Source organism: Peromyscus leucopus, chromosome 20 (genome assembly GCF_004664715.2).
Source record: "Peromyscus leucopus breed LL Stock chromosome 20, UCI_PerLeu_2.1, whole genome shotgun sequence".
Taxonomy (NCBI): Eukaryota; Metazoa; Chordata; class Mammalia; order Rodentia; family Cricetidae; genus Peromyscus; species Peromyscus leucopus.
Genome location: NC_051080.1, coordinates 36,514,027 through 36,528,539, shown reverse-complemented (window position 1 = coordinate 36,528,539; position 14,513 = coordinate 36,514,027). Strand labels below are relative to the sequence as shown.

At 47.0% G+C, this 14,513-nt stretch overlaps 1 protein-coding gene across 1 annotated transcript in view; it reads left to right on the top strand.

Moving 5' to 3' along the window:
* The window catches only part of Fam227a (family with sequence similarity 227 member A), a 58,417-nt gene that overhangs the window by 2,840 nt on the left and 41,064 nt on the right, over positions 1 to 14,513 (top strand). Inside the window, exons 2-3 of the mRNA XM_028871155.2 lie at positions 6,648 to 6,870; positions 9,697 to 9,779. Of these exons, the coding sequence (XP_028726988.2) occupies positions 6,729 to 6,870; positions 9,697 to 9,779 (225 nt within the window). The 5' untranslated portion in view covers positions 6,648 to 6,728. The remainder of the gene's footprint in view (positions 1 to 6,647; positions 6,871 to 9,696; positions 9,780 to 14,513) is intronic.

The following is a 14,513-nucleotide window of genomic DNA, read 5'->3' as shown; positions in this document are numbered from 1 at the left end:
TTGAGAGTCTGACCCTGAGCATGTTTAAGCACAATTAGTAAAAAGTTTCCTGGTGATAATGAACTCAATCCCATGTGCACAACTAAAGCATAAGCTGGGACTGCATCAACACTGCTTGTAAAGTTAAAGTGCCACCTTCCAGAAAGATGGGTTCTAAAGAAAACGGAGAAAAAAGTTCAAGATAAACAAGCGTGAGAAGGTTTGGAGGACGACGCTGTAGACAGACTGAGACAGACGGCTCAAGATGAGGGTCTGCGGATCCGCGTGGCCTGGCCACACAGATAGTCACCAGCAGAGGTCACCAGGCTGTTAACTGTCAGTGCCTTCTGGGTAGGAAAACGGGTGGTACATCTCTCCCTTTGAAGAGACAGCCCTGTTTTGTTTTTGTTGGTTTGTTTGTTTCTTGGTTTTTCGAGACAGGGTTTCTCTGTGTAGTTTTTGGTGCCTGTCCTGGATCTCGCTCTGTAGCCCAGGCTGGCCTCGAACTCACAGAGATCCGCCTAGCTCTGCCGTTTGAGTGCTGGGATTAAAGGTGTGCGCCACTGCTGCCCTGCAGCCCTGTGTGTTTAACTTTCCTGGTTTCCCCTAGTGCTGATCTGCGAGCACAAGGACCTCCATGCCTCCCATAGAGCAGTTAAAAGAGTCATGGTTGTTCTGGTGGCCTGGGATAATTCCAGGTCTTTCTAAAGATGATGTGACACCCGGGGACAAGTCCACAGATGGGACCTCATGTGCAGAGACATAGATGGGGGCATCAAGAGCATGGCACGGCCTGGTTCAGCAGGTGCAGTGCTCATCGCACAAGCCTGATGACCTGAATGCTACCCCTGGAGCCCAGGCGGAAGGGAAGCTGACTCCATGAGGTTGTCTTCCGATCTCCACATGTGCGCCATGGGTACGTGTATCCCTGCCCCACTGATAAAGGTATCTATAGCATGATAGGGAACGAGGGAGAGGTCCACGGGGCAGGCCTCTGGGATGCATGGCTGGGGAGAAGAGTGGAGAGGAAGACTGAATTGGGGCAACAGGGTGCAGGAAGGAGGGTGGTAATGGAGACCCAGGTTAGTTAGTTTCCCCATGACCTTAGCTCCCTCCTCTCATTCTGTATGAGCTGCTTGAGGACAAGATCTAAGACTCTGGCTTCATTATCACCAGGTCTCTGGATATGGAGGGAGATAGATGGCAGAGGGCTGGGCCCAGGAGACAGGCCAGAGCATCCTAAAGCTCGGGACAAGGAGTGGTGCAGTTTTCTGAGGATACAAAAAGCCCTCGACGGCTTGTGCTGAGGACTGTTGTCCTGCGATTACAACTTTCAAGAGGTGCAAAGAGTCCTGGGGTCACATGTGACAGGGCGAGACAGTGCCAAGGTTCCTCCATCTCGTATTCTTGCTGAAGCCATTTCAGGTTTAACTAGAATTTGATCTCCTTGATAGAGCATCTCGTGGAAAATTACCCAGCCCTGTTTTTGGAACCCAAGGTTGGGATGTCCTAGCTAATTTAGCTTCTGTTAAATTGTCTGCCTGTTCGGAACTCCCTCGAGCTAACTGCCTACCATAGCTTCTATTAAAATTGCTTACTTCTGAAAAGCCCCCTGCAGCTGCTGGGCGAGATGCCAGGATTCGGCCTTTAAAAACTCCATGTTCTGGACACTCGGGGCCACACCTAGGTCCTTGAATGCCTGGGTGTGGTCCCAACTGGCTGGAATAAAGACATTCAATTGGCTGTAAACTGTGTCTGAGTGGTCCTTTCTGGTGGGCTTCTTGTAACACACCTACTCCAAAGCGTCTCTGCAACTGAGGCCCAGAAAGGCAAAGAGACTTGATGTCATATGCTGACTTGCCAAGTAGTCGCATGACAGGGTTTCTCTATGTAGCTTTGGCTATCCTGCAACTCACTCTGTAGACCATGCCGGTCAAGAATTCACAGAGATCCTGTCTCTGCCTCTGAAAACTAAGTCAGGGTTGTCATATGGCTCTGCAGATAATGTGCAGCCAAGATTGATGACTCAGGTTTGGTCTCTGGAGCCTACTCAGTGGAAAGAGACGTGTCTCCCACACATGGTCTTTTGACCTACACACACACCAGAGCATGTGAACTCACATGCATGAGCACTCACAAGTTTAAAACAAAACAAAAAAAGCTAAAAGTTTCTATCATGGGTGTGGAGAAGGGCAGGCGTCCTCAAGTTAAAAAAGTAAGTACAAAGCCAGGCAGTGGTGGTTCACGCCTTTAATCTTGGCATTCAGGAGGCAGAGGCAGGCAGGTCTCTGTGAGTTCGAGGCCAGCTTGGTCTACAGCAAATTTCAGGATAGCCAGAGCCACACAGAGAAATCATGTTTCGGAAAAAAAGTACAGGACTGAGGCTGGAGCCCAGTGGTAGGGAGCTTGTTTAGCGTGTCTGAAGCTCTAGGTTACACACCTGCCATGGAGGTGGGGTGGCTGGGAAGTCAGCCTAGTGCAATCATGAGGACCCGAGTCTGGAACCCCCAAAAGTCCGGAACCCCAAATCCATGGAAATAAAGCCAGTCTTGGTGGTGTGCACTTATGTTAGAACATGGTCCAGACATGGAATTGGGGGAGGAGACTTCTGAGAACTTGAGAGAACACTCCAAGAAAACAAGATGAGTCTTGTCACCTCAGTTTCTTCCAAACACAGAACTGTTCTTGGAACGCTTTTTTGTGCTCCTCCCGGGAGTAGTGGATCGTTTATTTCAGATTCCTCATTATTGCTTGCTGGTGTTATTCAAGTTAATGCCTCTATGGAAAAACATGTTTTTGCCATTTTCAGCTCATCCTTGGGATTCTACACAGCTTGAACTCATGAGAACTTTAGTCCTGTGTGACCTTTTAAAAAAAATTACTTATTTTTATTTGTGTACATTGGTATTCTGCCTGCACATTTGTCTATATGGGTGTCAGATCCCTGGAACTGGAGTTACAGACAGTTGTGAGCTGCCGTGTGGGTGCTGGGAGTTGAACTCAGGTCCTTTGGGAGAGCAGCCAGTGCTCTTAACCACTGAGCCATCTCTCCAGCCCCAAGATTTTTTTTTCCCAAAGATTTATTTAATTATTATTTATACAGTGTCCTGCCTACATGCCAGAAGAGGGTACCAGATTGAATTACAGATGGTTGTGAGGAATTGAACTCGGGACCTCTGGAGGAACAGCCAGTGCTCTTAACCTGTGAACCATCTCTCCAGCCCCATGCTTAGTTGTCTGAAAGACTGATTTTATTTTTAGGTATGTGTGGGCACATGCCCACATGCAGATTGAGAGGAGGCCGGAAGAGGGCATCAAATCATGGGTGTTATCCGTCCAACCTAGTTGCTCAGACACAAAGGCAGGTTCTCTACAAGAGCATCAAGCCCTGAGCCGTTTTCCCAGCCCTCTGCTGTTGGGTCGTTTTTTATTTTTTATTTTAATGTAGATTTCTTTAGTCATTGTGATTGGGTGTGTGTACGCCACAGTGCACATATAAGGGCCAAGAACAACTGTGGGAGTCAGGTCTCTCCGCGTACCATGTGAATCCTAGGAATCAAGGGCAGGTCACCTTTTCCTACTGAGTCATTGCCAGCCCCTGCCCGGTGGCTTGGACAATTGTTTAAGAATAATATTTATGGGGGTTGGTGATTTAGCTCAGTGGTAGAGTGCTTGCCTAGCAAGCGCAAGGCCCTGGGTTTGATCCTCAGCTCAAAAAAAAAAAAGAGGAATATTTGTGTTTTAAGGGCTTTGTTTGTCTTGCGGATATTTTGCTACTGCAGTTGACTGCTTGAAGGAACAAGAAGACTTTTTGTAGTGCTTTGATACTACCTGTTTTACATCCATTGCCTTGATGGCGTTCCTTGTCCAAGCCTGTGGCCACCTGTCCTCCCCAGCTAGGACTTTACAAATAGGATTCATCAATTTAGGCAACACCATACTGCCACTGCTCAGGGAAGGTGATGATGTGGCCACCACAGCTGTTGATTTTTACTCCTCCCTCCCCTTTTTACTGTCTCCTTTCCCCCTCCCCCTCCCCCTTTTGGAAATGGCTCGGGAACTGGGCAGTGGAGGCTGAGTAGTTGAGGGGACTAAGTGAGCACATGGAACAGGCCTTTTTTTTTTTTAATTTATTTATTTATTATGTATACAGAAGAGGGTGCCAGATCTCATTACAGATGGTTGTGAGCCACCATGTGGTTGCTGGGAATTGAACTCAGGATCTCTGGAAGAGAAGCCAGTGCTCTTAACCTCTGAGCCATCTCTCCAGCCCATTCACTTATCTTCCCCCCCAATGCCATTTATTGAAGGAGGGAGGAGGTCTTAAATACAGGCTTACAGCACAATGGGAGAACCCAGGAGGCAGAAGTTTGCAATGTTTTACAGTCTTGCATCTAAGCTGTTAACACCCATAATGCAGGATACACAGACATTCTGGAGGGTGAAACCCGGGAGGGAATTAGCACAGGGAGGATATCAAGGTCAAAGTCAGCAAGCAAGGCAACAGTTACCCAAAACGGGGGCCAGGGACCTGTCCCCCTTTTACTAATAAATGAGCTTCTGACTTAGGTTGCGTGGGACGTCATGGAGACGCCTGCCCAGGCCACACAGGCGCTCTGTCTTAGGTTGGTGAGTGCCCCCCAGGCATTACCTGTCTCTGAATACGCATTATCATACTGGCTCAATAGTGTGTGAGCTGCAGAGTTAACTGCTGCCAAAGATCTCAAAGTGGCACTGGGCTTACAATCTGTGTGGAACAGGCCTTCTTTATACTGGCTTGCACAGCATGCTGCTGGCACATTCTTTTTCCTTGAATGCATTACATTTATTGGTTTATTTATCTATTGGAATGGAGGAAGTGAGTGTACCACAGCATATATGTCAGGGGGTGAGGGAATGAGTTCTTTGTTTCTACCATTTGGGATCAAGGTTTTGGGGAATCAAACTCTGGTCATCAGACTTGGCAGCAAGTGTCCTATGCCTCTGAACCATCTCCCACCCCACCCACTTTAAAGACAGGGTTTCTCTGTGTATCCCTGGTGGTCCTGGAACTTACTTACTCTATAGCCCAGACTGGCCTTAAACTCAAAGATCCACCCGCCTCTGCCTCTCTCGCGCTGGGGTTAAAGGGGTTCACCACCACACCTGACCATGTGGAGCAGTCTATCGTGGGAACTGGCAGTGTGAGGGTACAGAGGGGAGGAGACACTGGTGTGTCTGCTTAGCAGTTTCTACTCCCAGCCATTGGGGACTCGGGATTGTGCTCATACACTTGTTTTCAGTGACAGAGTGACTGCTGAAGCATCATTGTGTTAAATTAATGCTGTCAAATTTGGATATTTTGTTTGATTTTGCATTCTGGTATCTTAGCTCTTAACCAAATATATGTGTTTTTTTCCTTTACATTTTTAGGTATAGCTGTAAGATATTTGTATATAGGAAATGTGCTGTTCTTGCAGTCTTGATATTCAGGGTAGATTGTAAAATATGAATTTGGCAGACTGGGTGTATAAGAGCAATCACCGTTCTCACAGAGGACTTCACCTCTCCTCACTGGCTAGCCCTCCTGTGCAGACTCAGTCTGCCCTTCTGGCATCCCCCAGGCTCTACCTGGTCAGTTCTCATCTTATTGCTGAACTGTATCCCTGCATCACAACCCTGTCTCTGAGGACTTCAGACCCCATCCAACAAATAACCCTCTCACAGGTTATTAGTAACCCTGGGCTTTCCATGTTATATATAGTTTTAACTTTTTAAGTGATTTTTTAAAATTTTATATACATTGGTGTTTTTCCTGCATATGTGTCTATGCAGGAGAGTGTCAGATCCCCTGGAACTGGAGTTACAGGCAGTTGTGAGCTGGGAATTGAACCCGGGTCCTTTGGAAGAGCAGTCAACTGCTGCACCATCTCTCCAGCCCCTCCACGTTGTATTTTTAAGCTGTGCTTCCACCATGGAAACTACATCTTTCACATGGTGGTTCATAACCATAACTGTAGCTCCAGTTCCAGGGGTTCCTGTTCCTGATGCCTCCACAGGGACCAACACTCAATTGCTACACAGACATGCATGCAAGAAAATACTCATTTATACAAAATAAAGTAGATCCTTAAAAAAAAAAAAAAAAAAAAAAAAAAAAAAAGCTATACATGGGCCACGCAGTGGTTGGTGGCTGTGTGTCAAAAAATAAAATAAAATAAAAAAGCCATACATGGCCTCCAGTGCCTGTGGCCCTAGCATTTGGGGGCAGAGACAGTGGAACCCAGGAGCTCTTTGGCCAGTCAGACTAGCTAAAAGGTGAGCTTCGGACTGAATAGAAGACCCTGCCTCTAAAAATAGGGTGGCAAGTGACCGAAGAGCTCTCCAGTGTCATCCCACGCATGCGTCACTTATGCATATTGTTTAAAAAATGGCGACTACAAGGCAGATGTAAAGGAGATGGTTATAGCAAGGCTACTGAGGGGGAAGACAACTGCATAAAACAGATAACTTTGAATAAATATTTTGTATCACTTTAGAAAAGAAAAAAAAAGGGACTTCCCGAACAAAAGCCTTTCTTCCTGATTACTTGTGTGTTACGCTCCTTGTCGTCCCTGCTCAACATGGCTGTTGTGTGGGTCTCTCTGCTTTCCTTTTCTAAGGTGGTTTTATGCCATCTTTTATCCCAGCAGGCTGACTGAATAAAGAACAAGGTTGGAGTGGGAGAAGAGAGGAGACTTTTTGTCTGCCAGTTCACAAAAAATTGGAAAATGGATTTTGTCAAGAGAATGGACGTCATCAATATCACCGCCTTGCCAATGATCCCATTGGACGAGCGCCTGGTGGTCTCTGCCAATTCGCGGAAAGTACTGGAGAATGCTTTGAGGAAGCAGCTGCAAGACAATCCACCCAGTATCCTTCAATGTTGTCACCCACAGTCAGACCACGTACATCTAACAGCCTTACCTGTGCTGTGATGAGTGCGTAGGCTCATATATGTTACCTGTTAGCCCACGCTACGTACCGTGGTCCTGTGTCGCCTCTAAAGGAATGTGATGTTTTGAAGGGTTGTTCAACTTGAGGTTTAATACGTGCACGCACGCATGCACGCGCGCGCGCGCGCGCACACACACACACACACACACACACACACACACACATTTGGTTTTTCCAGACAGGGTTTCTCTGTGTAATAGCCACGGCTGTCCTGGAACTCACTTTGTAGACCAGGCTAGCCTTGAACTTAGAGAGATCCTCCTGCCTCTACATCCCAAGTGCTGGGATAAAGGTGTGTGCTACCACTTCCTGGCTGAGGTTTATTTATTTATTTATTTATTTATTTATTTATTTATTTATTTTTAAGCATTTATTCATTTGTATTTTATGTACATTGGTGTTCTGCCTGCATGTATGTCTGTGTGAGAGTATTGAATCCCCAGAAACAGGAGTTATTATAGACAGTTGTGAACTGCCATGTGGGTGCTGGGAATTGAACCCAGGTCCTCTGGAAGAGCAGCCAGTGCTCCTAACCGCTGAACCATCTCACCAGCCCCCCTGAGGTTTATTTTTTAAGCAGAAGGAACTCAAAAAACAGATGCCCAGGTTGTATCTGTTGAAAGAGGGAAAAAGTTTTTGATTGGCTCCCCTTACTTCTGCCTTTCCAAGAATTAGGGCTGTGAATATAATCGACAGCAACTAGGAAGTCAGGAGCTAGCCCTCTGTCCCTAGAGAGGTGAGCTCACCACCCAGATTCTTCATTTCCTCTGGTTGACCTCACCTCTCCTCACCTGCTCGCCCTCCTACTCAGGCTCAGTCTGTCCTGCCCCTCTGGCATCCCCCAGGCTCTGCCTACCCCTGCTCTCTCCCTGGTCCCACCTTCACTGAACCTCATCTTTCCACGGAACTGTATCTCTGCATCACAAAACCCCATCTCAGTCCATCCAGCAAACAGGCCTCTCAAGTTATAAATAACCCCAGGCCTTGCTGCTACCAGGCAAACTGCAGCTTCCACTCTGCCTCTCCCTCTCCACATTCCTCTCCCAAGCCCTTCTCGGGAGAGCAGCTAGAGTGAGCCCATCTGACTCTCTCAAGTCTTACCTTCTTGGGTCTCCTTCTAATGCCCTTCTTAATCCCACACTCAACTTGGCCCAGTCTGCGTCACATGTCCCTCTTGGTGTCTTGGCTTTCCAAGTGCCTTCCCCACGGGAAGAACACTTGAGGGTAATGGAAGGGAGAATGAGCCTGCTTCATGGAGAAGGAGTGGAGCGGCAGGATTATGAGGCTTACAGAGGCCGCGTCCTGGGAGACCCTGAGGCTAAGACGTGAAATGTAAAGGTGAAAGGTAACAGATAGGGTAGGACCGATCAGATTCAAAGAGAGGTTCCACTGAGAGCTGATGCCAGCAGGTGCCCTGTGGCCCTGTCATCCTACACCTGAAAATCTCTCTTAAAGAAATATCCCAGGGGCTGGAGAGATGCCTCCGCTGTCAAAAGTGCTTGATAGTTCAGTTCAGTTACCAGCGCCCACATCAAGCTGTTCCCGCCACCTGTATCTGTCACCCCAGGGGATCCACAGGCCCTGGCATTCAAACACAAACATATATGTACAAAATTAAAACATCTCCCTCCCACCCCCTAGACGGTTTCTCCGTGTAGTTTTGGCGCCTGTCCTGGATCTCACTCTGTAGCCCAGGCTGGCCTCAAACTCACAGAGATCTGCCTGCCTCTCCCTCCCAAGTTCTGGGATTAAAGGTGTACGCCACCACTGCCCGACAAAACATCTTTTAAAAAAATAATAATAAAAGAAAGAAAAGAAATAGTCCAAAATGTGAAACTTCCCCGTGGCCATGCTCACTCACCACAGCATTTTTTATCGTCGTGAAAGGCTGTAAGTGGCTTACAGAGCAACAGCCCAGCGCTAAGGTATATGTTCTAAGTGGCTCTTGTGGTGTTACTGAAACGATATTGTAAACATTATCCGGCCATCAGGCAAGTTCTTGTGGAAGAGGCGTCATGGAGGTGAACCAGGCACCACTGACATTGCAGCTCTGCTTGCACAAAACACTAGAAGGCAAGCTGGTGCAGGGGCACATGCCTGAGGCAGGAGGATCACTACATAGACATCCTGTCTTCTTCTGTCAAAAACTGAAACAAGGGGTTGAGGATTTAGCTCAGTGGTAGAGCGCAAGGCCCTGGGGTTGATCCTCGGCTCCAAAAACAAAAACAAAACAGAACAAAAACCCCTGAAACAAACAATACCCAGAAGGAACGCCCCCCCCCAAGACTCTACCAGAGAGGCTGAGGCAGTGTGGATGCCCTTTCCTTGGTTTGTACTTCTCAAGGTGACTAACACAGGGAACTTGCTTCCACCTCTGCCTCCTCTTTCTCTTCCTTTTTCTTGTCTTTGTTTGTGTGCTTGCTTTTTTCTCTTCTTGTTTTTATTTTTGACAGACTATACCCTCTAGGCTAGCCCAGAGATCACTTTGAAGTGCAGGCTGGCCTCAAACTCAAGGCCGTCCTCCTGCCTCAGCCTCCAAAGTGCTCGGATTACGGAGATGAGTGCTCATACCAGTCCGTCTATTTTCATTTATAAAAGCGACTCACTTAAACAAGATGAAGTCATGAATATTGGCAGAGGGAATGACTCAGAGATGGTGCAGCCTGGACCACCCTCCTGGCCGAGACCCTTCTGCTGTGTGCGACTGCCTCCTGGAGAGTTTCCTTAGCAGCTTCCTCCCAGCATGCATTGTTGGCTCCATGAGCCATGTGAACCAGAGGATTACTGAAATAGACCTGGACTCCAGCCTGTTGACCAGTACCTCGGTGAGTTAAAGCAGATGCCGGAGCTGAGGCAAAGGCCTTTAGGAACAAAGGGCCCCAGGGAGGGTCATCAAGGCGTCGCCCCGAGGGCCCTGCATATCTCCCAAGGCATGTTTGTTCAGCTGAGATTTCAAAGTTCACTTTTTAAAAATTAGCAAACTTAAAAAAAAATGTGTGTGTGTGTCTCTGTATGCCACCTGTGCATGGGTGCTTTTGGAGGCCAGGAGAGGGCACTGGATCCCCTGGAGCTGGGGTTACAGGTGGTTCTGAGCCAATGTGAAGTATGGGTACTGAGCTCAGGTCTTCTGAAAGAACAGCAAGTGCTCTTAACTGCTTAGCCATCTCTCCAGCTCCAGCAGGCGGTGGCGGCGGCGGCGGTGGGGGTGGCTGCTTCTTCTTCTTCTTCTTCTTCTTCTTCTTCTTCTTCTTCTTCTTCTTCTTTTCTTTTTTTAAAAATATTTTTTTAACTTTATTTTATGTGCATTGGTGTGAGGGTGTCAGATGCCCTGGAACTGGAGTTACAGACACTTGTGAGCTGCCATATGGGTGCTGGGAATTGAACCCAGGTCCTCTGGAAGAGCAGCCAGTGCTCTTAACCTCTGAGCCATCTCTCCAGCCCAGGCTGCTGCTTCTTCTTCTTCTTCTTTTTTTCCCTGAGACAGGGTTTCTCCGTGTAGCTTTGGTGCCTGTCCTGGAACTCACTCTGTAGCCCAGGTTGGCCTCGAACTCACAGAGATCCGCCTGCCTCTGCCTCCCAAGTGCTGGGACTAAAGGCGTGCACCACCACCGCCGCTGCCCGGCTAACCCAGGCTGCTTCTTCTTTTTTTTTTTTTCTTACAAAGGAAAACATTTAATTGAGGTGGTGGCTTACAGTTTCAGAAGTTCAGTCCATTATCATCCTGGTGAGGAGCATGGTGGTGTACAGGAAGACATAGTGCTGGCTACATCTTGATCAGAAGGCAACAGGAAGTGGACTGACTCACTCTGCATGGCTTGAGCCTATATGAGACCTCAAAGCTCACCTCCACAGTGACACATTTCCTCCAACAAAACCACACCTACTCCAACAAGGCCACCCCTCCCATTAGTACCTCTCCCTTTAGGGGTCATTTTCTTTAATTCTTTTTTTTTTTTTTTTTGATAATTATTATTATTTTTTTTTTAGAGAAAATATTTTTTCCTTCTATTTTATTTTACAATACCATTCAGTTCTACATATCAGCCACGGGTTCCCCTGTTCTCCCCCCTCCCACCCCTTCCCTTTACCCCCATTCCACCCCCCATTCCCACCTCTTCCAGGGCAAAGCCTCCCCCGAGGACTGAGATCAACCTGGTAGACTCAGTCCAGGCAGGTCCAGTCCCCTCCTCCCAGACTGAGCCAAGTGTCCCTGCATAAGCTCCAGGTTTCAAACAGCCAACTCATGCAATGAGCACAGGACTTGGTCCCACTGCCTAGTTGCCTCCCAAACTGATCAAGCCAATCAACTGTCTCACCTATTCAGAGGGCCTGATCCAGCTGGGGGGCCCTCAGCCTTTGGTTCATAGTTCATGTGTTTCCATTCGTTTGACTATTTTTTTTTTTTCCAATCATTGAGTAAAACCGAAATTTATTATAAGCCACAGTCGTCCTAGGGACCTCCATGCTATATAAATAGCCTCCATGGTTCTATGGGTTGTGGTCTGATTGTTCTTTATTTTATATCTAGAATCCACTTATGAGTGAGTACATACCATGACTGTCTTTCTGGGTTTGGGTTACCTCACTCAGGATGGTTTTTTCTAGTTCCATCCATTTGCCAGACTGCTTCTTAAGAGAAGTTTTAAGTTCACTTTGAAATGTATACCATATACCCAACCCCCACACATGTATAACCTGCCCCATCAACCTCTCTCCATACCTCAGTTACAGTCCACAGAGCCACCCTGACAGGGCATGACCGCCAACCTCCGAGTTTATCTCAGGCTTCCCTCCTGATGTTCATGCTGAGTCTGAACAATGCATATGATGTCTGTCTCTGCCGTGCCACGCAGAATCGCTTCACTGCCTCAGCTACTGCACTCTGCCCTGGGTCTCCCTTTAGCTCCTAACCTCTGGCTGCCACTCACTACTGTCTGTGTGGTTTCACTCCTAAGGAAAGCCATGACGTTGGAATCATGCAGTGCAGCTTCCGAGGCTTGGCTTAGGATGTGTATTGAAGGTTCTCCCTTGGGCTCCCATGGGCAGTCCATTCCCTTTGAGCGTTTGCTAGGACTCCCATTATCTGAATGTACCACAGTTGGTTGGTCTACTCCCCTCCTGGGGCATATTGGCCGCTCCTGTGCTCTGGTAACTAAGAATAAAGCCCGGCATCCCTGTGCAAGCTTTTGTGGCCCTGTGAGTTTTCAGGCCTTTTGGGTAAATCCCAAAGAGCACAATATCAAAGCCGCTTCCAAGGTGTTGCCCTTCCACCGGTGAGGTCTGGGGTTCCTGTGCTCGGAATCCCCACCAGCATCTGGTGGTACCAGTGTTCTGAACTTGGCTGTTCCTATGGGTGTGTGGTAGTGTTTCATGTGTCGATTCGACCACACAGGCTATGTGGCATCTTTTCATTGCTTGTTAACCATCTCTGTATCTTCTTCTCCTTCTTTTTGGTTTTTCCAGACAGGGTTTCTCTGTGTAGCCCTGGCTGTCCTGGAACTGTGTAGATCAGGCTGGCCTCAAACTCACAGAGATCCACCCTAGTGCTGGGATTAAAGGCGTGTATCAACACACCTGGTTCATATTTTAAAAAAATTAACTAGCCAATTAATATATGCTGTTCCATAATATTCAGACTGTCTATAAGTGAAAAGTGAAAGCTACTCTTTTCTTGACAACTTTCCTCCCTTGAGATAGCCATTGCTATTCCTATGCCATGGATTCTTCCAGAGCTTTTATAGGTTATTATTTTCACAGGTACTACATTCCTTTGGGTTATTATTCTTTTCTGTCTGTTAAAATATATATAAGCAGGAACATGCTGTAAATACTCTCTTACAGCCTGCTTTTGTTTTTACTGATTTATTCATTGATTTATTTATTTTTAGAAGAAATACCTTCTTGGGGACTTTTTTTAGTCAGTACTATTGGCTTCATAGTATTCCAAAAATTGTATATAGCATAACCAATTTATTTTCTAATGATAAGTATCTCAATGGTATTTTAAAATATTTTTTAAATTATTTATTTATTTAGTTTATGTGCGTTGATGTTTTGCCTGCATATTGTCTGTGTGAGGGTGCCAGATCCTCTGGGTCTGGAGTTACAGACAGTTGTGAGCTGCCATGTGGGTGCTGGGAATTGAACCTGGATCCTTTGGAAGAGCAGCCAGTGCTCCTAACCACTGAGCCATCTCTTTATGCCCTAAAATATTTTTATTTATGTGTGTGTGCCATGTGTGTGCAGGTGCCCAAGGAGGCTAGAAGAGGACTTGGGACTCTGGAGCTGGAGTTACAGGCAGCTGTGAGCTGCTGTGAGCTGCTGTGAGCTGCTGGGATCGAAACTCGGTCCTCTGGAAGGACTCAACTGCTGAGCCTTCTCTGCAGCCCCTCTTTGAGCACAGTGAACATTCGAGCACAGTGAACATTCGAGCACAGTGAACGTTAGAGCACAGTGAACATTTGAGCACAGTGAACATTAGAGCACAGTGAACATTAGAGCATAGTGAACATTCGAGCACAGTGAACATTCGAGCACAGTGAACATTAGAACACAGTGAACATTAGAGCATAGTGAACATTCGAGCATAGTGAACATTCGAGCACAGTGAATGTTAGAGCACAGTGAACATTTGAGCACAGTGAACATTAGAGCACAGTGAACATTAGAACACAGTGAACATTAGAGCATAGTGAACATTCGAGCACAGTGAACATTCGAGCACAGTGAACATTAGAACACAGTGAACATTAGAGCATAGTGAACATTCGAGCATAGTGAACATTCGAGCACAGTGAATGTTAGAGCACAGTGAACATTCGAGCACAGTGAACATTCGAGCACAGTGAACATTAGAACACAGTGAACATTAGAGCATAGTGAACATTCGAGCATAGTGAACATTCGAGCACAGTGAATGTTAGAGCACAGTGAACATTCGAGCATAGTGAACATTCGAGCGTAGTGAACATAGAGAAGGGTCTGTTTTCTCTCACAGCCTACAGTCTGTCACTGAGGGAAGTCAAGGCAGGACCTGGAGGCAAGAACTGGAGCGGCCTGCTGGCTCGCCTTTCATGGCTCACTCAGCTGCCTGGCGTCCCTCCTTTAGATTTATTTTATTTCATATGTGTGACTGTTTCCTGCATGGATGTCTGTGCACACCGTGTGCCTGGTGCCATCAGAGGCCAGAAAAGACGTCGGATCCCCTGGAAATGGAATTATGGAGGGTTGTGAGCCTCCGTGTAGTTGCTGGGAATTGAACCCAGGTCTCTGAAAGAGCAACAAGTTCTCTAAAGCACTGAGCCATCTCTCCAGCCCCTTGGTTTGCTTTCTTATACAACCCAGAACCCCCTGCCCAGGGGTGCCACTGCCCACATCAACCATTAGTCAGGAAAATATTCCACACAGATGCCCACAGGCCAATCTGATGAGGCCCCTCTTCCCAGATGGTTCTAGTTTGTGTCAAGTTGACCAAAAAAAAAAAAAAAAAAAAAAAAAAAATCACCACAGGGCTCATTTGCATAAGTCTGCAGAATACAGTCCTAGAAGTAAAAGTTTTC